Source organism: Lithobates pipiens, unplaced genomic scaffold (assembly GCF_037356315.1).
Source record: "Lithobates pipiens isolate NorthernLeopardFrog02 unplaced genomic scaffold, aLitPip1_a1.2 Scaffold_8, whole genome shotgun sequence".
NCBI lineage: Eukaryota > Metazoa > Chordata > Amphibia > Anura > Ranidae > Lithobates > Lithobates pipiens.
In genome coordinates, this window is record NW_027507903.1 from 495,537,067 (window position 1) to 495,561,384 (window position 24,318).

Consider the following 24,318-nt stretch of genomic DNA (forward strand, 5'->3'; position numbering starts at 1 on the left):
TGTTATACAAGCTGTACACTCACTACTTTAAATTGTAGCAAAGTGTCATTTCATTCTTTGTTCATTCTTTGATATATTTATATATATATATTTTTTTACCTCTTTTATATTATATATGCTTGCCAACATTTCTTTTAAAACTCCACAACTGACTTATTAAAACATTAATTTAAACATTTTTTTATCACTGATGCTGATTCAGGACAGAGAGCATTGCCTAATCATGAGGTTGCTGTACTGTTCCCTGGGACCATTCTACAATATGTTGAACGGGAGTATTTAAACCAGAATAATATTTATTATATAAAGTTTCCTGCTGCTTTTATTGTCTATTTTTGCACAGCTTGTGTGATTTCTATACCATCTGTAGGGGCCTCCTAGTTCTTCCTCTTCAGCTGTGAAGGGTGTGATACGGATTCTATACAGAGGAAGACATATATCAGCAGTTGGAAACAATCGCCTGCGTAGAGGAAACGGGCGTCCATCATAGTTCGCGGGTTGGGGAGGAATCCCATATTTATACTTGCAGATGTGCTTCTACATAAAGTCTAGTTTGCAATAATAGATGGTTTATAACCTTCACCCGTAACAGCTGTGCAGATATGTCCTCCCTAAGCTTTCCGCTGTCCACTGCAAGGCAAAGGACAAAGGAGATTTCAGGTGACTGGGGGGGGGGGGGGGAACCTCAATGAACTTTCAAAGCAATCCAGAAAACCGAAAACAGTAGTCCCTTAATTACACATTGAAGCAGAACTCCAGTGAAAAATGTAATATAATGTCAATAAGCCCATTTAAAAGGTAAAATAACAAAACCAGATTTTCTGCAATATTCTGCTTCAAGCCAGAGATTTCCTTTGCAGTGTTTTTTTTTTTTTTTTTCTTTTACTTCCACTGGATATCCCCAAATCTGACCTGCATCATTTAACCCACTTATTCAAGCACAGAAAAAAATCTGTTGATCTGCCAGAAATCCAGTGAGCTGCTAACTTAGCTATTCAATACTAAAAAAAGGAATAAAATATAATATAATACATTTTTGTTTTTGGGCTTAATATTGCTTTAAGTAACTAGATGCAGTGAGATGTGGGATTAAAACATTTGCTTTCCTTTTTCATTTACTGCCGAAGTCTTCTGTTACAATACTCTTCAACACCCAGAGGCTCCCAACCATTGATGGGGTTATTGACAATGGAATTAATGCCGTTATGTTCTCTGACAAAGGGATAACAGTAAGCTTGGGTTATCCCTGCCTCCTAATGGTGGGAATGGAGCAGCGGACAATGGCAGATTTAGGAGATGAAAAGCCCCTCTACTGACAGGTTAGCCATTAGCTAATGGGATAGAATTCACTAACGACAACAGAAGAAGGCCGGATTGATCTGGTTTAGTAAATAAACACACACTGTGTGTGGACCTCACACAGACACTACTGCCACCAGGTATGTAATGAAGATCTCCAGAATAAGCTCTTGGCCTTTTTTCAGTGTTGGGTAATGTTCTCATGGCCATCAGCTGAGCTTCTCCTTTCTCTCTACAAAACCGAACAATGGATTTCTAAGGCAGGGTAAATCTACTGATGGTGCAACACTTGCGGAAACCAGTTCAAAGGACCCGCATGTCAAACTTTTGACAGATGCTCTTCTGTGTTGATTTCATTCAGATGCCATTGGAAGGTCCATCCTCTCCGAGAAAACCATTGTACTCTGCCCACTGTCTAGCACAAAACTCTAACCATAATAGAAGAGAAATTATGTAGCAAATGGACACATGACCAAATCCTGAAGAAGACAGTTTTTTTTATTGAGATTTTTTCAAATTTTTGGCACAGTTAACTTTCAATGATCCCTCCAACTCCAGTACAATTAATAGTTTCTGGTTTAGAAGGTTTGGTTGGGTCTATGCATTTCATTTTCTAAAAGGGTAAAGTTTAAGGGGTAAAGGTTAGCTATCAATCATCCACCACCCACATGTTCTTCATTCATAGATTGCATTCCCTTCATGGGCCATACCCTAGGAATGGAAGAGCTGGGTGGAAAGAGTGGGCATAGTCAGGCTCCCTTGACGATTGCCTGTGAAAGCCCCTTAGTTGTGTTAACAGAAGAGGAATCAACACAAGAAGCACACCCTACTGACTGTACTTAAGCTTTAACTTGATTTTTAAGGTGCATTCACATCTGCGAATGCACCCACACTCCAACTGGTTGGGAGAACCCCAGTGGGGATTCCCACAATTAGCTGTGGAAAGCAGCCCCATTGAAAGCAATGGGAGGCTGCCGATTCCTGCAGCTAATTGTGCCCACTTACATGTAACTGCTTAGGCAGAAGTCGCATGTGAGCGATTCACCCTGGAACTAAGTAAGGCAGCCTGCATCTGTGATCACTGCATGAGCAATTACATGCGAATGGCCACGATTGGCTGCGGAAGCCGTCAGACTCCTATTGCTTTCAATGGGGCTGCCTCCCATAGCTAATCTGAGTGCAGGTGACTTTGTATGAATGCGCCCTTACTGTATATATGCCCAGATTTAAAGTGTGGCTCGGAAACGCTGCCCATTCTAGTCACAATCCAGCTTTGTGCGATTAGCAGAATCCTTATAAAAGATTCAATTATTAATACACTACCCTTTTCACTGGTGTTCTTAGTCTACTTTTGAGAAAAAATCCGAGGATGTCGTCGCTTAAGCCGACAAAGGTGAACTGACCCTTTTCCGTCGGAGTGATATGTGATATGGGTGAACTTCCGAAGATCATTTTTCAATAATATTTTACTGTTCTATTGTGGGAAACTGTTGCTTCCGAATAGCTCGAGGTGAAAGCTGCCGGTCACTTGACACCTAAGCTTTTGGCTGGCCTGCAACAACCAGCTATGCTTTCAACTCTGCCCGGCATACTCATCCTGAAAACACACGGCCGGCCAGGAATAGCCTAGTTCTTTTTCTAGCTGGTAACATTTTTGTTGTTTGTGTGTTTGTTTTGTCTGATGGCGTCCTGGGAAATGCAAAGCATGCATGACCAAACATCATATCTACAGCGCTGCTGGTATTTCCTCTGAGCAGTTGAAAGTTCTGCTGGTCATAAAAGCATTTTTCCCCATGGGCCAAAGATTTCCTGATTATGGGAAACTAAGCATTGCCTGTCCACCTCTTACATTCAGACGAATGTATCTTGACTTTATCTTTCTTTACAACCCACTCGTTGTCCAGGAAGCCTTCTTTAGCTGGTATTTCATGACCACTTGTTTTTATTGCTTTTTGTTCAAGAAGATCTTATTTTTTGCCACCATTTTTGGAAGTGAAAAAACATTGAGATGTTGTTAAATGATGTTGAGATGGTTAAAGTTTGTTTAGCCTTTAAAAGTCACCCACTAAAGACAAATGCAGGTCTTCAAGTATCAGTGGGGAAAAGAGTTCCCTGGAGGATGAAATTGCATTGCAATGGCTAGATGCCATGGATAAACCCAAAATGCTTAAAATCACCCACAAAACAATCCCACGGTCAATGGTGGTAAGTAGCATTTTTAACCCCCCTATCATTTGTGGGTATTGGCACTTTAAATCTTCCAAAAACAATCCCACAATATTCCTGGTCAGTGGCCCTTTAACCCCCATCCCATCACCACTGCATGAAGGCAGTCTCTGCTTCAGTCTGGGGGTTTTAATTATTGGCTTGATTCATTAATAAATCCTCCTCTTTCTCCTTCCTCTATTGTGAGAGGAAGGTGCGGCCTGTCCATTACTACTGCTTACATTTGTGATTTTGTAAACACAAGGCACAGAGCCACTCTGATTGGCTCTGTGAACTTTGCCTATACTCTCCACTGTCCAATAACAAGAGCAGCAGCATTGTGCACATGCACCAAGGTAATCCAAAACCTTTTTTAAATGGCTCCCTCTGCCTCTATTTTACCATAATGGCCAGTATGGAGCTGGCTAAAGTGTATGTATTGACAAACTTTTTTTTTTTTTTTTTTTTTCTTCTTTTTGATAGTTGCTTTTGGGTTTAGATACACTTATAAATGTGTGTTTTTAAAGTGGATCTTAACTGAAATTAGATTCTCTTAACCCATTAGAGTGGGTGGGTACTGGAGTAAGCAAAAATGTACCTCTCCATGGTAATCAGAAGACCCATAGCAAACTATCAGACAACAGCTAAGGGTTGATGGGCTTTGGGCTTGTGTCAAAGACATCAGTCTGATATAATTCCGTATTTATAGACAAGTACATTCAACTTCTTTCTAACTTACCAAATACGCGGATTGTATCATCCCAGAGTGGTACTATGGATGCATATGCCAATATACCAGTCACATCCAATCTAAACCAGACTAGGCAGAGTGCAACAACTATGGACTTTATAGGCACCAAACCATACAAAATTGTTTCCATAGTTGTTGCACTCTGCCTAATCTTTCTAACTTACATTTAACCTGCTTTAAGCAGGTTTTGCATTCCCATAGACTTGTAAATTAATGCAAACTCATCTGCAGAGAACACAAGTCTGTCAACACAGGCCCTAATGAAAAGTCATTCTTGATTTGCTACTATGAGTTAATAACATGATTGGTATTGCTTTACTATACAAGCACTAAAATATTGGCAGCCTTTTAAAAGCCACTCTTGCCTTGTACTTGGTGTTAGAGATGGGTGCAGGTTGGTAATTTCCGATGCAATCCTCTCCTAATCCACCATGCATGAACGCTTCACTTCCATAAACCCCCCCACATACATCTTCTAGGAAACTTTACTCTGTATGTTATTGCTGGAATTCGGAAACCCAAGATGCTGAGTTGCTCTGACCCCTGCCCTTCGGTTTTATACGCCAGGGTGAGAATTGGCACTAATTAAGTCGTCTTCCAGGGCACCGGAAGCGTTAAGGATTCCTGGAGCCCTTAGAAAATGGTATACTAAATTTAACTATATATATACATGCTGATACAGCTGTGTGCTTATTCTGTGAGCAGACCTACCAACATTAAGACCTGACATTTTAATAAGCAGATATTAATATGTTGATTTCCCATTATTGGGTCAGTTTACCCAAAACTGGCAACTCAGCATTTGGTAGATGCTGAAGAGTTAAAACACTTGCTGTCTTCTTCTGTCTCTTGGGGGCTTTGTTAGTTCCCAGGTCTGCACACCTTCTGTGCCCATTATGAGTGATAATATGGACAATGTAAGAGTAGGAGTTGGAACACACAAAGCCCCTGTACACACGGTCGGACATTCTGCCAACCAAATCCATTGGATTTTGTCCGACGGATTTTGTCCGACGGATTGTGTACGAAACTGTTGCATACACACGGTCGGACCAAGTTGACGGAAAATCCGATCGTTCAGAACGTGATGACGTTATTTCGTTACGACGGGACTACGTTCACGCTAGTAGCCAATAGCTTTGGTGTAGGAATTTGATCTGAGCATGCGTGGCACTTTGTCCGATCAAAATTCTCTACACATGGTCAGAGTATGTCCGATCGGACCAGTTTGTTGGAAAATATTTCCAACAAGTTGGAAAATTGGGTCCGACGGATATTCCGAAGGAAACAGTCCGATGCATACCACACACGGTCAGATTATCCGACAAAACGGTCCGATAGGACACATTCCGTCGGAATCTCTGACCGTGTGTACAAGGGCAAAGGTGTGCAGGAACACCCAAAACTCCCAGGTGGACAGGAATCGATCTGCTGCTGATCTAAGCCCAATTGTTAAAATTTTTTATATATTTAACATGTTAATGTAACTTCAAAAGTTATCTTTCTATCTTCTTAAATACACAGATTTAAAAAAATTGATTCTTTGTGATCCTTTCTGTTCAGACACTTCCTGATAGTGTGACAACCATCTCCCAAATGTGGTCCTACATTGTCACACTGTCACATGAGCCCTGGTGAAGATTACAAGTGGCCATGAGGTCTTCCATTTGGGGTTTCCATCTACTTTAAACAGCAGATGGATCCCTATACAGATCAGTTCTACACTGAATTATGCAACTTTTTGATATGGACTATGTCATAGCAGATCTGTGCAGCACTGTGTATGTAACAGAAAGAAAGGAAGATGCATTTGGGTGCTGCTTATCATAAGAGGACAATATAATGGGAGTGCAATGTGCTGACACAGATAAGATATTCTCCTCATTTGAACTTTTAAGGATATATATATATATTTTTCCTGTGAAATGGGATTATAAGAATTAATGTGTTTATTTTTATAACCTGACTAGACTCTAGAACAGTTACATAAGAAAAATAAGATTAGCCAACAATATCTGAAGAGGAAGCCAAATTGTTAATTTTTCCATAAATGGTTTAAAGACAAATTTCTGGACCGGGAGGGGGATTAACATGTCTGAAAATCTTACAACATGGGCCTAATATATTTTACCAACTGAACAGAAGAGGTGGGGAACGTCCAGGCAGAAACTTTATTTCTATAAACTAAGGCCCCATTCAGGCCTGTGCAGTGCATTGACACACACACAATAATGTGCGTTATGTCGCGCTTTAATGTGTGTTTTGTTAAGGCAACCTGTATGAATGTGTATGCTGTCCAGTCACAGTGACAAACAAAGGTTCAGGATTTCAAATGTCTTAATGATAAAATGTACAGTTTCACAGTAGAATAACATAAGGCAATGCGTTTCGTGGTAAACCCCCCCCCCCCCCCTTCTTCAGAGCTTGAATATTTTAAATGGTAGGACTCTTAAATTAGCATACTCAGAAATCATAAGGCATTGTCACCAGCGAAGAATCCTGGCTGTGTGCAAATTGGCCTTATGCTGACCATACGCCGTACGAAAAATCTGCCCGAAATTCGGTCATTTAGACAGTTTGTTTGTTTTTCGGCCAGTTAATGGGCACAAAAACGATAATCGTTGGGATGTTTTTGAGCCCGAAAAAATGAAGGACAAGTTTGGAAATTTTCTGCCGAACGAACAATAAATTGAAAGGTTAATAATGTTTCCTGTTCGAACTGTCTGCACTAGGTATACGTAAAAAAACAAACAAAAAATGCATTAATTTATGTCCACTGAACGATTTATCGGTCATTACATGATGGCACCATCGTTTGCGCTCACGGCCGAATGTTAGTTTTTCAAAAATGGGCCCATTTTTCGTATAGTGTATGGCAGTGGTCATCAACCCTGTCCTCAAGGCCCATGAACAGGCCAGGTTTGCAAAATAACTGAAATACGTCACAGGTGAAATCACTTGCTGCTCAGTGATTGCGGTATTCTAGTCTGCATCTCCCCAAGGTAATACATAAAACCTGGCCTTTTGGTGGGCCCTGAGGACAGGGTTGATGACCACTGGTGTATGGCATGCATTAAGCCCCGAAGAAGTGGGAGTTGATTTTACCCTCTAAATTGTGTTGGTTGTCTTATGTTTCTACTGTGAATTAACGTTTGAATTGACGTTTTTTGTTTTTAAAAGTCAGCAGCTACAAATACTGCAGCTGCTGACTTCTAAAATATGCACACTTACCCGCCCAACGCTCCCGCGATGTCGGCACCCAAAGCCGATCTCTCGATCAGCTCTCGGGTGCTGCCGCCGCCATATTCGGTATGGGAATCAGGGAGTGAAGCCTTGTGGCTTCACATCCTGGTTCCCTACTGCGCGTGCGCGAGTCACGCTGCGCAATAAGGATGGTCCCTGCTGTCTCTGGGATCCGTGTGTTTCCCAGCAGACAGCGGGGGCCCCGCAGGAAGTGGCGTAAATACCCACAGAATCTGCGGCTATTTATGCCCGGAAGTGGGTGCAAATACCTGTATTATACAGGTATCTGCACCCCCCCTCCCCCCTGAAAGGTGCCAATTGTGGCACCGGAGGGGGGGAGGGTTCCAATGAGCGGAAGTTCCACTTTAGGGTGGAGCTCCACTTTAAGTTCATTAAAAATGTTGGACTCTTGAACCTTCGTTTTGTGTTCCTATCGGACTTCTTACATATCGATTCTCAGCTCTGGGTGCCTGAACCAGAGTAACTGGTGATAATGCTATTCATTCTTTATTTTTTGATTTATATCCAGAGTCTACGTTTATTAATTTGAATGGACCAGTACGCACACTGGACGGAGTACATCACTGCAGCTGTTAGTGCCTATTGACTTGAGTACGTCCCCAGAACTACATCTCCCAAGAGCTTTTTCCCTACAGATCGTGTTTGAACAGGCTCTTAGTAGTCAGGACAACAGCATTGCTTGTGGGAAAAGAAATGTGTGGATGTGAAGAGGGACAAAGAGGGGTTGGGAGAGGCAGAGTTCTGTAGTCCAATTAGAATTTCAGAACAGCTCACTGGATTTCTGGTAGATCAGTAGGTATATTTCTGTACTTTGTGTCTTTTAATGGATAAAACATGGGCAAAGTGCGAGTCCTACAGAGATTAACTAAATATATATTTTATATTGTGCTGACATGAAATCTTTTATGTGAATCTTTCAAGTGGTTCAACAAAGGCTCTAACCACCCCCTTTTCATTATAAAGGTGTAATCTCACTGGGAAGTGTACAAGGAGGTAGACATGAACAGTAGACGCATTGACACAGGCTAAATTCTTCAGTAAAACCAATATTTGTTCATGTGTTCCGGAAGGGCCGGCCTAAATCTGTACAAGGCCTCATCCACCTTCTCCTTCCAAGCCAAGCTCCTCTGGATTTTTGGAGCTGACCCAGTGCGGTTACACCTACCGGTTGTGATTCACTTGAGCTCCACAAACATCCTTCTCATAGGGGAAGCAGTCTGTAGGGATTTTGTGGCTTCCAGATTTATAATATTCTACTTTTAGTGCTCTTAGTTTGGCAATTTTTTTTTTTTCTTTAAAGGTACACCCCAGTTAAAATAAAGCCCCAACATGCATTTAGACTGCTTGGGGATTTGGTGCCCTATACAGGCACATTTGTAGTTCAGCAGTCCACTCTTCACCCATTGGTCAGATTTAGTGGTACGGGAACCCCTGGCTGTAATGCAGGAAAATAATTCTTGAATATGCCTTCCACGGGCTAGCTGTTGGCTTTCTGAATGGGCTGCACTTGGGCTGGCCTGCTGGTAACACCCAGCTCAATAAAACTCCATTCAAATATCAACGGAGACAGGTGGAAAATGTTTGGCTGAACAGTGATTCCATCCTTTCAGGTTTCAGACGTTTTACATGCAACTGAATGGCTGCTGCTGAATAAAACCTTCAAAACAACCCTATATACTTTTCCTTTAAGACCTTCATACTGTTCATATACACTATATTGTCAAAAGTATTGGGACACCTGCCTTTACACGCACATTAACTTTAATGGCATTCCAGTCAGTATTGGCTTGGCTTGCAGTCTCTGCTCTAAGTCATCCAAAAGTGTTCTATTGGGTTGAGGTCAGGACTCTCTGCAGGCCAGTCAAGTTCCTCAACCCCAAACTCGCTCATCCATGTCTTTATGGACCTTTGAGCCAAGACTTCGAGCCAGGCCTTCTTGTTCAGCATCAGTGCCTGGCAGTGGCGGCCCATTCATTAGGGGCGCCTCCCCCCCATCCATGCATCAGGACCCCAATCTACATGCAGGGCGCCTGACGCATGGATTCTAACCATTTGTTTTTTTTTTTTTTTTAAGCTTGTGCTTAGAGCCAGAGGCTCTAATAGGCTTCAAAAAAGGTGGGCTCGGGACACAGAGCACTGCGCCCTGATCCCACCCAGTTGTGTGACAATGACATTCGCTATTGTCACACTGTTTCTCTTCCCGGCGAATCAGGAAGCTGGTCTGAGACCTGTTTCTCGGTTGGCTGCAAGGAGAAGCATTCAAATTTACTGTCAAGGAGGAGACGCATGGTGGAAGCCACCGTGATGTCTGCAGAGGAGAGCAGGGGAATGGGAACCCGCCGCCTGTGATGCCGAGGAGGAGAGCAGGGGAAGAAAAAGTCACCGCCTGACGCCTCGGTGACATGCTGCCTGCCATATATGGGGTAAGTGCCGGTGCTTCTGATACCACCCCCTCAAAACATTTACCACCAGCCGCCCCTGGTGAGTGACCACGCAAACGAATCTGGAAGAATGGTCAAACATTCCCAGGGACACACTCGAAAACCTTGTGGACGGCCTTCCCAGAAGAGTTGAAGCTGTTATAGCTGCAAAGTGTGGGCCAACTCAATACTGACACCTACAGACTGAGGCCGCGTACACACGGGCGGACTGTTCGCCCAACTTAGTTTGTCAAACAATCCGACAAACAGTCCGCTCAAAATTTGCATGAGCGGACTTGACCACACATGATGAACGAACAGTCCGCTGAAAGCGTGCGCGATGACGTGAACGGCACGTACGACGGGACTAGAAAAACGACGTCCTATACACTGCAATGCAACCTTCGGCGTGTAAATCCTTTGAGCATGCGCGGAACTTAGTTTGACGAACAAGCCTACACACGAGCGGACTGTCCGCTGAAACCAAGTTTCAGCGGACTGTCTTACGGGAATTCCGAAAAACTTTGTTCGTCAGACTGTCCGCTGAAGCCCACACACGAGCGGACTGTCCGCTGAAACACTGTTCAGCGGACAAAGTTGGGCGAACAGTCCGCCCGTGTGTACGCGGCCTAAGACTCAGATGCCATTAAAGTTCATGTGTGTGTAAAGGTGTCCCAATACTTTCGATAATACAGTGTATAAAGAGGTTGTGATAGCTCAAGTGTTGCTACCTTGTTCATTAAACACCATTCCACAGGGAATCTATGGTGATCTTTCCATACAAAACAGCTCAACCGTTAACAAAACTCACCAAACAAATGTAATATATATCAGCTTACTAGGCCTTGGATGTGGTGGCTGCCTTTGTTTCCTTTTCTTCAGGCTAGGAAAATGTTCAGCAAGTACAGAAAAACATCTGATGATCCTGCCAGAAATGCATTGTCACTTTTTTCTGTGCTGACCTAAAGGCACAAACAAGGTTTTCTCCCTTCTGTTAACTACTAATCCTATTAACCCCCATGTAGTGGAGAAGAAGACATGTTTGAAATCCAGCCAGTAACAAGCAGAGTGTTATTCACAGGATTACTATGTAAAAATAAAGAAAAAAATTGAAAAAGGAAGACTAATGCAGCCATCACATCTAAGAACTAGGAGGCTGCATCTTTGTTTTTGGATTTAGATGTACTTTAAAATTTTGTGATAAGGATATTTTCAAGCAGGAAAGGGTTAAATTTCCAAGTTTTTTGGGTAGGTGTGTGTGTGTGAGAGCACATTACTGTAAATATTCCTCCGTGTGGGTCCTGGGGATGGCAGATTCCATAGCAGAACATTCCAACTCCTAACTCCTTTAACATGTTCATCCCTTTACCCAGCGTATTCCGGAACATTCTGGTCCATTCAGAATTGAGCTGCTTTTCTATTACAAAATACAAGCTCTACTTTCCCTGGGTTTGTCTAAAACCCACGTCATTCTATAGCCGAGATCTGTACATTATGTAATTGTAAAGATTAGTGGTTCTAGCGCACGTTATAAGTACAAACCATTCTTGGCCTAGTTGTGAAGACTTTTCTATTTAAAGGTAATATATAGGGGTTGTATACATGTTTTATGTATTTGTTATGGACATGATTAATTAAGTTAAATCTTTAAAAACTATTTTTTTTTCTTTCGGGTAAATGTCAAATATGGTATATATATTCTTCTCTGGTCTTTTCTTTAGCCAACAGGGGGAGCTCTATTCTCCTTTTCACATTTTCAGTTATTTCAGTTGAGCTTAAAGCGGGGTTCCACCCTAAAGTGGAACTTCTGCACATCGGAACCCCCCCCCCCCCCCTCCGGTGTCACATTTGGCACCTTTCAGGGGAGCGCATATACCTGTCTAAGACAGGTATTTGCACCCACTTCCGGGCATAGACTCCCGTGGGAGTCTATGCCGTTTCCTGTCCCGCCGCGCTGTCTGCTGGGACACACACGGGTCCCAAATACAGCGTGGACCACTCTTAGTGTGCTGCGCGACTCGCGCTTGCGCAGTAGGGAACCGGGAAGTGAAGCTGCAACGCTTCACTTCCTGATTCCCTCACCTAGAATGGCGGCGGCAGCAGCCGAGACCCGAGCGATCGATCGGTCTCGGCTGCCAACATCGCTGGACTCCATTTATTAAAAGTCAGCAGCTGTAGTATTTATAGCTGCTGGCTTTTAATATTTTTTTTGCAGGTGGAATCCCTCTTTAAAGAGGAATTCCACAGTTAGCATACTGTAGCTGCTGACTTAACATTAGGACACTTGCCTGTCCTGGAGTCCAGCGATCTCGGCACCACAACCAATGTTCACATCGGCTGGTCAGATGCCGCCGCTGCCATTGCTGGTAAGGGAATCCAGTAGTGTAGCCTTTTGGCTTTGCGGCCCTACTATGCATGCACAATGCACTCTCTCACTGGCCCGGCAGAAGGGGAGGGAAGAGGAGGGGGGCAGAGCTGTGATGTACTTCACCGCAGCTCAGTCTCAGCTCAGTGGGGGAAGGGGAAAAAACATGTCCCTGTTCCCTCCTCCACCCTGAAAGGTGCCAAATGTGTCACCGGAGGGGGGGGGGGGGGGGAGGAGACGAATAAGCAGAAGTTCCACTTTTGGGTGGAAACCTGCATTAAGTGGTTGTAAACCTCAGACTTGAAATATGAATAAAGCATATCCCTCTATAGTGTATTCTTGTCTCAATCCCAAGCACTAAATGTCACTTCAGTCTGCTGTTTCGTTCCTCTGCTATCAGCATGAATCACTTCTGACACGTTTTCCTGACACCTAGAGAAAAAAGGTGATGGGGAGCAACCTCCAGCTGACTGACAGCCTCAGCTCTGTTCCTGTGTGGGGGGGGGGTGTGTCCCTTTCCTCCAGTCAGCTCTTAAGTCTCTTCAGTGAGCTCTGCAGAGTGTGACTTCAGCTCTCCTCCCCCTTCTTCTGACAGCTCAGACAAACTTTAGATATGCACTTTGCATGAATGTAGAAAATGAAGACTGCAGCTAGACAGGTACAACTTATGTAGGGGGAATTGTTTCATCTCTGTGTATCATCTAAGGCAGTGTTTCTCAACTCCAATCCTCAAGACACCCCAACAGGTCATATTTTCAGGATTTCCCTCGGATGAAACGGCTTTGGTAATTACTAAGGCAGTGAAGTCGATCAATTCACCTGTGCAAAATAATGGAAAGCCGGAAAACATGACCTGTTGGGACGCCTTGAGGACTGGAGTTGAGAAACACTGATCTAAGGCCAGTCACTTCACTGGGTATCTGTAGGGGTTCACAACCACTTAAAAAAAAAAAAAACGGATGCTTAGACCCTGTTCACATCTCACATCTGAAGGGTGCGTGAATGGAGCAGGAGGGTGCGGTAATGGAGCTGTAGGGTGCATAGAGGACATCAAGTTCCATCATGCTCCTAGATGCTTTGCAAATGCTTACACATTTCCGATAGTAAAAACAAAAAATGCCTGTGTGTACTTCAGCTCTGCTGTTTTCCTATTGGCCAGTTCGGGGTACAGTAATACACCACCTTTAGAATTGCAAACAAGTACAATTCAAGGGTTGAATCTGTATACCGTACATTGTGACCTATTGTTCCTCATGTGATTTTAACATACCGGAGGACTGCGGTGCTATTTCTCTCCGTGACACTTTTCCATGGTTTGGCTCCTGCAGGCAGCGGTTAGCGGTTTATTGCAAAGCTGCTGATGATCGCTACCCTGTTCTCATTTTCTCAAGGGGTGGATTAACATTGTAACCACATCATTAACCCCTCCTTGGCTGGTGCCTGCACTGTGATCTAGCACTGAAACAATGCATCTAGTATAACCCAAGAGAGCCTGAGCTTCCAGCTGGGAAGAGTACGCTGTCCACCTTGTGGATACTTGGCCGACGGATAACAGACTGCGGTAGTTGTAAAGCGTATTATTACTATGAGGACATTGTGGGTGGGGTAAATGTCAATTAAAACAGGAACATCCTGAGAATTTTTAAACAAGTCAATGTTTACTGGATATCATCAATCGCTTGCAGACCTTAGAAGTAATTTAAGCCAAACCACTGTTGATTTTTTTTTTTTGTATGAACCTGTTTAGGAAAAAGTCAGCCATCTCCTTGACTAGAGAAAGTAGTGGACAGATTTACTGGAAATTCAAACCATCAACGTGGGATGATTAACAACATGTCTCAAACCTCCACCTGAGATGACTTGAGACAGGTGGAATAATGGCGCGTACACACGGCCGGATCTTTCGACAGCAAAGGTCTGACGGAACGAATCCATCGGACAATTAGATCGTGTGTGGGCTTCATCGGGCCTTTGCTGTCGAAAAAAATCAGAGGTACTTTAGATTTAAAACATGTTTCAAATCTTTCTGATGGACTCGAGTCCGGTGGAAAAATCAGTTTGTCTGTATGCAAGTCCGACGAATTAAAACTAACGCTAGGGCAGCTATTGGCTACTGGCTATGAATTTCCTTATTCTAGTCTGGTCGTACATCATCACGGTCGAATCCGTCTGACTTTGGTGTGATTGTGTGTGGCCAAGTCCATCGGAAGTCCGCCGAAAGTCCATCGGACCTAGTCTGCCGGAAAGTCCGGTCGTGTGTACACAGCATAAAACATAAAGGTTTGGATTTACTCTGAAGGTGGCTGTTGGTATATACACTCACCGGTCACTTTATAAAGGTACACCTTGCTAGTACCGGGTTGGACCCCCTTTTGCCTTCAAAACTGCCTTAATTCTTCGTGGCATAGAATCAACAAGGTCCATATTGACATGGTGAAAACTTGTCGGCTGCACATCCATGATGCGACTCTCCTACCTACTGGAATGTGGTCATTCCACCACATGCCAGCTCTATTGGATTGAGATCTGGTGACTGGAGACCATTGGTGTACAGTGACCTCATTGTCATGTTCAAGAAACCAGTGGTGAGATGATTTGAGATTTGTGACATGGTGCATTATCCTGCTGGAAGTAGGCATCAGAAGATGGGTACATTGTAGTCATAAAGGGCTAGACATGGTCAGCAACATTACTCAGGTAGGCCGTGGTGTTTAAACAATGCTCAATTGGTATTAAGGGGCCCAAAGTGTGCCAAGAAAATATTCCCCACACCATTACACCACCACCACCAGCCTGAACCATTGATACAAGGCAGGATGGATCCATGCTTTCATGTTTACACCAAATTCTGACCCTACCATCTGAATGTCGCAGCTGAAACCAAGACTCATCAGACCAGGCAATGTTTTTCCAATTTTTTCAAATTCTATTGTCAAATTTTGGTGAGCCTGTTCGAATTATAGCCTCAGTTTCCTGTTCTTAGCTGACAGAAGTGGCACCCGATGTGGTCTTCTGCTGCTATAGACCATTTGCTTCAAGGTTCGATGTGGTGAGCGTTCAGTTGTCTCAAACCAGTCTGCCCATTCTACTCTGACATCAGCAAGGCATTTTCATCCACACAACTGCCACTCACTGGATATTTTCTCTTTTTCAGACCATTCTCTGTAAACCCTAGAGATGGCTGTGCATGAAAATCCCAGTAGACCAGCAGTTTTTTAAACACTCAGATCAGCCCGCCTGGTACCAACAACCATGCCAATATTCAAAGTCACCTAAATCCCCTTTCTTCCCCATCTGATGCTCAGTTTGAACTTCAGCAAGGCATCTTAAAACATGTCTAAATGCCTAAATGCGTTGAGTTACTGCCATGTGATTGGCTGATTAGCAATTTGTTTTACCAAGCAATTGAATAGGTGTACCTAATAAAGTGGCTGGTGAGTGTATATTTCTGCGCAGTCTTGTATTTTTTACATGCATTAGAGGGGAGATAATGCGGAATGAACAAGGTGCATGTAACTTGATTATTGGGCAGTTTACACCTGCCTTCTGCATGACATATTGCATTGTCTTAAGGCTCTTTCAGGCAGTGATAAAAACAAGCTGCTGAGCTGAATACTCAGCTCGCAGTTGGGGAGCAGCTCATTGATCTGAATGTAAGTCGCATGCAAGTCGGATCATCATCTTAACTGATCTGACTTGTGCTCTGAGGATCTTAAGGGTAAACCCCACGCCAATTCTTTTTTTTAAACCGCATGTGGTCCCCCCTGAAATCCATACCAGATCCTTATCTGAGCATGCAACATAGGAGGACAGGAAAGAGGGATGGATGAGCAAGCGTCCCCTCGCCTCTGGATCATACCAGACCACATACCCTCAAGGGGGTGGGTGCTTTGGGGCAGGAGGGCTCTGTCTTTTAGCCCAAAGCACCTTGTCCCCGTGACAAGGGCCTCTTCCCGACAAACCTGGATGGTGGGTGTGGGTGTACCCCTACCCCTTCGCGAAAAAAAAAGTGTAGTGTTACAAAAAACAAGAGACGGTTTTGGAAAAGTCCTTTTTTTTTTTTTTTTAAATGAAGAATGTCCCTGTCGTAGTTCAGTGTCTTCTCCCTCCTTGCTTTTAGACAATCCCTGAAAACCCTCCTCTTCAGAGAAGCATATTTTGCCCACACCTAACAAATGTACTTTGATTTTCTCAATCAGCTCTTTCCCCACAGGCAGTGGTGTTGCTAGGGGGTGGCTTTTGGGGCTATAGCTCCGAACCAGGGCCCATAGCCCAGAGTCTCTGCAGGGGTCCCCAAGGGGAGTGGAGGCTCTCTGGGGACCCTGATGTAAGTGGGGGGCTCTCTGGGGACCCTGATTTAAGGGGGAGGCACTATGAGGACCCTGATTTAAGGGGGAGGCCCGCCCAAGCGTATGACTTTCTTTACTATGTTACTATGGGCTGTAGTCCAAGATCTTTTGTAGACCTAGAAACGCTCCTGCCCACAGGTATTACCTTTTGTGTCTTTTGACCCTCCTGTCTAGATTGTAAGCTCTAACAAGCCAGGCCCTCTGATTCCGCCTGTATTAAATTGTATTGTAACTGTACTGTCTGCTCTCATGTAGCAAAGTGTTGCGCAAACGGTTGGCGCTATATAAATCCTGTATAATATTAATAAAAGTCATTTTTTCTTTTTCTTTTTTTTGCAGTAATCAGAGCCAAAGTGGTGGGCAAAAAGCTGATGAACGATGGGCCTTTCGGTACTATGCGTTACACTGTTAAACAGATGAAGGTGAGTGTTCTCTATACTGATCTCTATGGATGTTCTTTATACAACTAATACATGAATACATGGCATGCTGGCTTTGTAATGCAGAAGAGACATGGGTGTCTCCTGTGCAGCGCAGTGTACAATCTAGGCACCTGCAGAGGTGAACACACTCTTGCACATGTGCAGAAGGGACACCTTCTCAGCTCGGCCAATCAAAATGGCTGAAGACTGGAACTCAGTTCTTTCAATCCTGGAAGCTCCTCCATCGCATGTGGGCATTTTCTAAGGTGGTGTGCATGCAAATACAGCCTGACTAAGAACACCCACTCCTCCAAACTGACATCCACCCATCAAGGCATTTTGATATTTGCATAACTCCTCCCAGGAGCCAGCCCACTGCTTGCATCAGAGTTGAGGGCTCTTGATATTAGTACTGAAGTAGGGCGCTATTATGTTTTCAGGTACACCATCCTGCCACCAGCCATTGCATAGCCACGTGTCCTCCAGAAGATTTACCCCCCTTCATGATCAGGCTATTTTTTTTGTTATGGCACTGTGGTACTTTAACTGACAATTGCACAGTTGTGTGACGCTGTACCTAAATAAAATGTATGTCCTTTTTTACGCACAAATAGAGCTTTCTTTTGGTGGTATTTGATCACCTCTGCGGTTTTTAAATACGCTAAAAACAAAAAAAAAAGCCAACAATTAAAAAAAAAAAAAAAAACAATTTTTCACTTTCTACTATAAAAAAATGTAAAAAATATAATTTCTTCATCAATTTAGGACCATTTGTATTCTGCTACATACTTTTGGTAAAAGAAATCCAAATAAGCGTATATTGATTGGTTTGCATAAAAGTTATAGTGTCTATAAACTACGGGATATTTCTTATTTTACTAGTAATGGTGGTGATCAGTGACTGTGATATTGCTGCGGACAAATCAGACACTAACTGACACTTTTGCCACTTTTTGGGGACCAGTGACACAAATATAGTGATCGGAGCTAAAAAATATGCACTGTCACTGTACTAATAACACTGGCTGGGAAGGCGTTAACATCAGGGGCAATCAAAGGGTTAACTGTGTGCCTAGCTGGTGTTTTCTTACTGAGGGGGAGGTGCTTGTACTAGTGGAATGCAGGGACACAGGATCCATGCCTTCTGTACTGACAGAACTGTGATTTGCCAACCGAAACAAGTTTACAACCTAAAAGAAGGCAGGAAACTGCACTAGACAAGAAATTGCACTACAACACTGTTTGTGATGGAATCTTTCTTCAACAAAAAAATATTTGGATGTCAATGAACATCCTTGGTGCGCTGGCGAATATTTACATTTTAGTCAGTGTCGGTAGGGCATTACATTTTTTCTTTTTTATATTTTTAAAATTTTTATTTTTAAATCAGTTTTTACAATATTATTTTTTATTTATCTTATTTTTTATTTTAGGAACCCCATTGGTGAAATATCAGAGGTCTAAACAGAACTCCTTATGTCTCCCTTTTTAATACAAAGAAAGGGACTGATGACAGATTCCCCAGTCCCTTTATCTGCAGCCTCAGCTGCACAAACAGTGAGGGAATGGGAAGTGCTCTGTGCTGAGCGACTTACTGTTCATTCACAAACCAAAGACTAGTAAACAGTTTACTATGCTTCAGTTATGAATGAACATGGTGGGTAATCAGTACTGATCACTCAGTGAGTTCATTCAGAAAAGGAAGGGGCCATTAAAATAACATTAGTGTTTGCACACCCTGTGAGTACGCCTATGTGGACGCTAATACTAAATTAACTATCATTAGATATAGTGCAGCATTCTGAGTCATGTGCAAATACAAAACCACCAGGTATTTATTACTTCTCACACAGATCACAGTGCTCCCCATAAAAATGCCTTTGTCTGCTTTTCTCTCCAGAAGGAGAAAACCATGTATATTCAGGCATCACCCAGGGTCACCTTCTAGTTCTTATACTAACATGCTTGCTCAGAGGTGACTCAATTATGTAAATCCTGGTGCCTGTGCAATTCTTGGTTGTGTTCACCAATGTTTGACACAGAGCAGCCCCTACTGCAGCCTCTCACCTTGTAACTTGCTGCAAAGTTACAGTGTACAGTCTGATCACTGGGGGAGCATAGACTGGTGAAATGCTTCGTCCTGCCTGCAGCAGACTGATAACAACATCATCTCAGTCACTGAACTTGAACTCGAGGACCATTAGGGTCCTTTCACACGGGGCAGATCAGTGATGATCCGCCCCGTGGGTATCCGCTTGCACAGCGGGGATCGCCAGAGCGATCTCCACTGAGCAGGCAGAGGACAGGTCCGTCTCTGCACACTGCGCAGGGACGGACCTGTCACAGCGCCGCTCTCCCCTATGGGAGATCGGATGACGACGGACCGCAGTGTCCGTCGTCATCCGATCCGATGACGGATGGAAAAATAGCTTTTTCCTACGTCACACTTTTTCGGATGTCAGCGGACGTGTCACCAGTGACATCCGACACTCCATAGAGCTCAGGTCCATCTGAAAAACTGAACGGAACGGTAGTGTGAAAGGGGCCTAAAGGTGGAGCTTTTTCTGAAAAGTTATACTGTTGACAATAAGTAGAACAGGAATCCGCAAAGTATTCTAGAGGTATATGAATCACAAGACTGGCTGAACAGAACTGAAAATATTTGGCTGTTACAGAAAAAGTTGTTTTTAAAGTGCTTGTAAACATCATTCATAAAATCTGACCTGGGCATATATAACAAAGCTCTAAGTGCCGTGTTTTTCTGCTGCTCTGTTCCTCTGTTATCAGCAGTCACTTCTGATAAGCTCTCTGACACGAGATTATAGTAACTGAAATTTTGTGTTGGGGAGGGTGCTTAGAGGTAAATAAGCAGAGAGCTTGTCTATTCAGACTACAGCTCTGCATGCTTCTTCGTTCCTCTGCCTATGTGGAGTGGGGGGGGGGGGGCTTTCCTCCAATCAGCTCTCACACAGTGTAAGCCCAGACTCCACACCCACTGCTGAAGAGGAAACAAGATTTCTAACACAATCTGTACTTTCTAAAGAGTGTAGAAAGGGAAAAACTGCAGATAAACAAGTAAAACCAATGTAGGGAGATTTTTTTCATCTCTGTGTATCATCAGAGGTTGTTAACTTCACTGGGTATATGTGAGCGTTTGCATCCACTTTAAAGAGGAACTGCAGTCTGCTCACATAATTTGTGATAAAAAAACATCTTTGCCAATCTGAAGCTTCCCTCCAACTACTTTTCATATTATTTTATATATCCTGTGATTCTGTACTTGCCAAATATGCTGCAGAAATCTCTCTCCACTGGCTGCAACAATTTTAACTGTGGGCAGCTGAAGCTGGTGCCGGTTCACTTCCTGGATTTACACAGACACAGAGGCACACCTCCAGCTCTGCAGCTCTCATTGGCCCTCTTATGACCCACCCCCCCCTCCCTTCCTGGCAAACTCTCACCTAAGTGAGAGAGGGAGAGCTGTGCATGATGTTATAAGCCAGGGCTTTTTACCAGACAAGAAACAGGAAGGTATTTACTGTCAGAAATAAAATGCTTTACTATCCAAAGTTAAAACAACAAGGGTAGAAGATTTAATAGATGGAAAGATGAAAAAATGACTGAAGGTCCGCTTTAAGTTCAGTCTTCTGGCTTGTAGACTGGTTGTACTGGCTTGTGATCCATCACAGAGGAAAGTCGTGTTCTGGGCCTGATTATTTCACGTGTTTACATGTATAAAGTCACTAAGCAATGCAGCCATTTGCCAGCTCTGGACGCTGGATTGGTAAACAGATGAAGTCAGGCGCCTCTCCCCGAACACTCCGGGGGTCTACAATGGCCAGTGTGATGGATCCTCCGCTCCAAGATTTCCTTCCAGCCTGTTACACTCTTGTTTTGTACAATATTTAGTGGGGGGAAAAAAAAAGAAAAAGCAAAAGAAATGCTTCTGGGCACGTGTAATCATTTTCCGTAATAAAAAGAGATCGATTGTGCCTGGTCCCCGGAGAATGCTGTGTAGACGGGAGTGGCAGCGTGGTCTCTGCCAGGTCTCCCCCTTGCAGGTGTAACACCACAGTGCAAGAATGCGCTCTTAAAGTGGACCTGTCATTAAATTTGACACGTCAAATGAGCCAAGAGGGAGTAGATCAGCTTTGCCACATCACTAAAATGCTCCCTTGTCACTACCAGAAGCACTGCGCATGCTTCACATTAGAGAATTTACAAGGTCTATATACAATCAGACAGGCCCTGTCTGCTAGACTTATGGGCCGTACACACCATAGGATTTTCCGACTGTTGCAAAACAAGGAGTCCCATCATGTCTCTGCCTTTGGGAGCCATGATTATGTCGCGTACACACGATCTAAATTTCCGACAACAAATGTTCGATGTGAGCTTGTTGTCAGAAAATCAGACCATGTGTAGGCTCCATCAGACATTTTTTTTGTTGGAATTTCCAACCAACAAAATTTGAGATCTGGTTGTCAAATTTTCCGACAACAAAATCCGTTGTCGTAAATTCCGATCGTGTGTGTACACAGTTCCGATACACAAAAGTCCACGCATGCTCAGAATCAAGCAGAAGAGCTGCACAGGCTATTGAACTTAGTTTATCTCTGCTCGTTGTACGTCACCACGTTCTTGACGTTCGCAATTTCCGAAAACATTTGTGTGACCGCGTGTATGCAAGACAAGTTTGAGCCAAATGAACGGTTTTGTTGTCGTAATGTCCGATCGTCTGTACATAGCATTACAGTGAAATAAAAGAATCAGCTAAGACTGAGTAGCTCTGCTATGGAGGAAGCAGAGCCCGCTATAGGAAAAAACACAGGAGTGCTTGCTTGTGAGATTTGGGATCCTCAGCATTCCTAGGATATTGGCAGGGTGGTGATGTAACCCTCATCTAGGCACTGTAAAGTATTTTTCAGCTTCTCTCCGCCAGTGTTTTTTTTAATTTACTGCCCTTCGCCTTTTAGATGCAAGATTCACTGTAGTTATGTTTCAGAGTTAAGCTGACGTTGAATCTGCTTATATTTTGCCTTCCCTGTCACCCCCGCCCCCTCACCAGCATGCTAGAAAAATGTAATAACAAAATCTTTCCATTTTCATAACATATCTTATAGTGATATCACTGGGTCCCTGTGCATCTCTATGTGATGCAGGCATATCATGGGCAGCAGTGTGCTGTACATCATTCCCTTTAAAATGACAGCACCCTGTCAGTACTCCTCTCTAGAGCTCTTAGCTCTGATACAAGAAGTGATCTGGCTCTTGGGAGAAGTTATGCCAATTCAAAAAATGCCTTGATAGACGGATGCCAGTCCTGGGGAGTTAGTATTACTTGGCAAACTGTATTTGCCCAGTAACACCCACATGTGATGCTGGGCCTCCATGATTGGAGGAACTGAAATCCAATGAGTGAACAGGCTGGGTCAAGGACTGCGAGGCTGCGAAAGAATGGGCTTCTATATGACTTGCTACAGCTTCTAATGCACATTGTAAGAAGCTCACAGTGTGCAGAGAAATCAGAGTACAAGAACAGGAGAGGAGCCTGTACAACTTTGCAAGACTGAAAGGAAGGCTGGAGTTCAGATTTAAAGTGCAGCAATAGCCAACCCCCCCTTTTTTTTGGGGGGGGGGGGGAGTCTAAGTTATATTTAAAGTGTTACTAAACCCACAACAGTAAAATCAGTCTGTATATGCAGTAAAGCATGCTTGTTATACTCACTGTGGAACCTAAGGGGTTAATCCTCCGCATGTGTAAAAGAGCTGTGTGATCCTGTCTTCTCTGATCCACTCCTTTTACTGTCCCCCATCCATCTCCTGACAGTACAGAGCCTTGGGGGCATTCTGCACATGCTCAGTTGTGTGTGTATTGCTGGAGTTTCTTTTTTCTTCTTGGGGCGTGCATGTGATCAGCACTGGGCCAATCAGCACTGTCCAGACAGAGGGTCAGGGGACCTGCAGCCTCATAGGACGGTCAGAGGAGAATGAAAATTCCTCCTACAAGCTTTAACCAAACACTGATAAAAGTGACAAGACTGCTATATACTGCTGGTGATAAAAGGTACAGTATTTAGCAGTTTAAATTGTAAAATAATTGCATTTCCATATTCTGAGTACTGTGGGAGGCCAGATATGGTCAATGTTTTTTGTAATGCTATATTTCCCATCACTTTATATCTATGTTACATGTTATTAAAGAGGAAGTAAACCCTGATGAGTTTACTTCCTCTTTCATTCCCTGCAAAGGCAAAGCATAATGGACTACTATGCATCGCATAGTAGCCCATTATGTGTCACTTACCTGACACAGGAGCCAGCGAAGTCACCGCTGTCCCCTGTAGTCCGCCGCATCCATCTTGTTGGTGGGGTCTCGCAGCTCCGCCGCTGTCATTCGGCGAAGCCGCGATTACGTCACTCCCGCGCATGCGCACAGGAGCCGACACGCGCGGCAGCTCCGTCGCTGAGAATGCCGCGCTCAGTGCGTTTTCGGGCAAATATCTCCTAAACCCTTAGAAAACAAAATTATTAGGTGGGATTTGGCTTTAACCCTGTTACTGCAGTTTTCTGATCTGTCATTAACCCGATTTCCTCTTCTAGTGTCCGCAGCATGGCTGGACCTCTATGCCTGTAACACTTTGTAGAACCTGAAGCTTTTCTGTAGGAACTTTTGGTTTGGGGTTTTCAGCCCCCCCTTCCATGAGCTCGCAGTCATGAGGCTGGCTTACTTCCTCACCAAGAGAGAAAGGAAAGTTAATACTTTGGCACGCACTCGAGAAACCTGCAACTTATTATGGGGATAAAGCTTTAGGGAGAAACAAGCAGGCCACATGCCGTTCGTGTAACAATAGTGTTGCTTGTGTGTACAAATCTGGAGGGGGCCAGCGTGGGGGTCTCTGAATTAGGATTCAGATTCGATAACCATATCATTACAACACTGGGAGAATTACAGAACTGAGAACAGGAATTTCGATATCCTGATATTTCTGAAATTGGTCTCTTAATGGTGCTGTGTAGAGTCTGCAACCTCTGTGGGGAAAAAAAGCATTCAACGGACTTTGATCATGGACAGAGTTAGAGAATTAGGTTGATTACATAATTGTGCTCCTCAGGAAGCTAGCTTCTGTCAATCATTTTTAATACAAAATCACCATTCCCAGTATCATGTGGTACTCATCTCCTCTCTGGAGGCCACCAGTCCCCTCCAAGTCTCACCACTCTGAGGTCCACCACTAGTCAA

At 43.7% G+C, this 24,318-nt stretch overlaps 2 protein-coding genes across 3 annotated transcripts in view; one reads left to right on the plus strand and one right to left on the minus strand.

Annotated features, from left to right (window-relative positions):
• The window catches only part of SYN3 (synapsin III), a 600,616-nt gene that overhangs the window by 264,203 nt on the left and 312,095 nt on the right, over positions 1-24,318 (minus strand). The window lies entirely within an intron of this gene.
• Positions 1-24,318, plus strand: part of TIMP3 (TIMP metallopeptidase inhibitor 3) — a 71,367-nt gene that overhangs the window by 32,333 nt on the left and 14,716 nt on the right. The window contains exon 2 of the mRNA XM_077469155.1: positions 16,993-17,075. Coding sequence (XP_077325281.1) covers positions 16,993-17,075 — 83 coding nt within the window. The remainder of the gene's footprint in view (positions 1-16,992; positions 17,076-24,318) is intronic.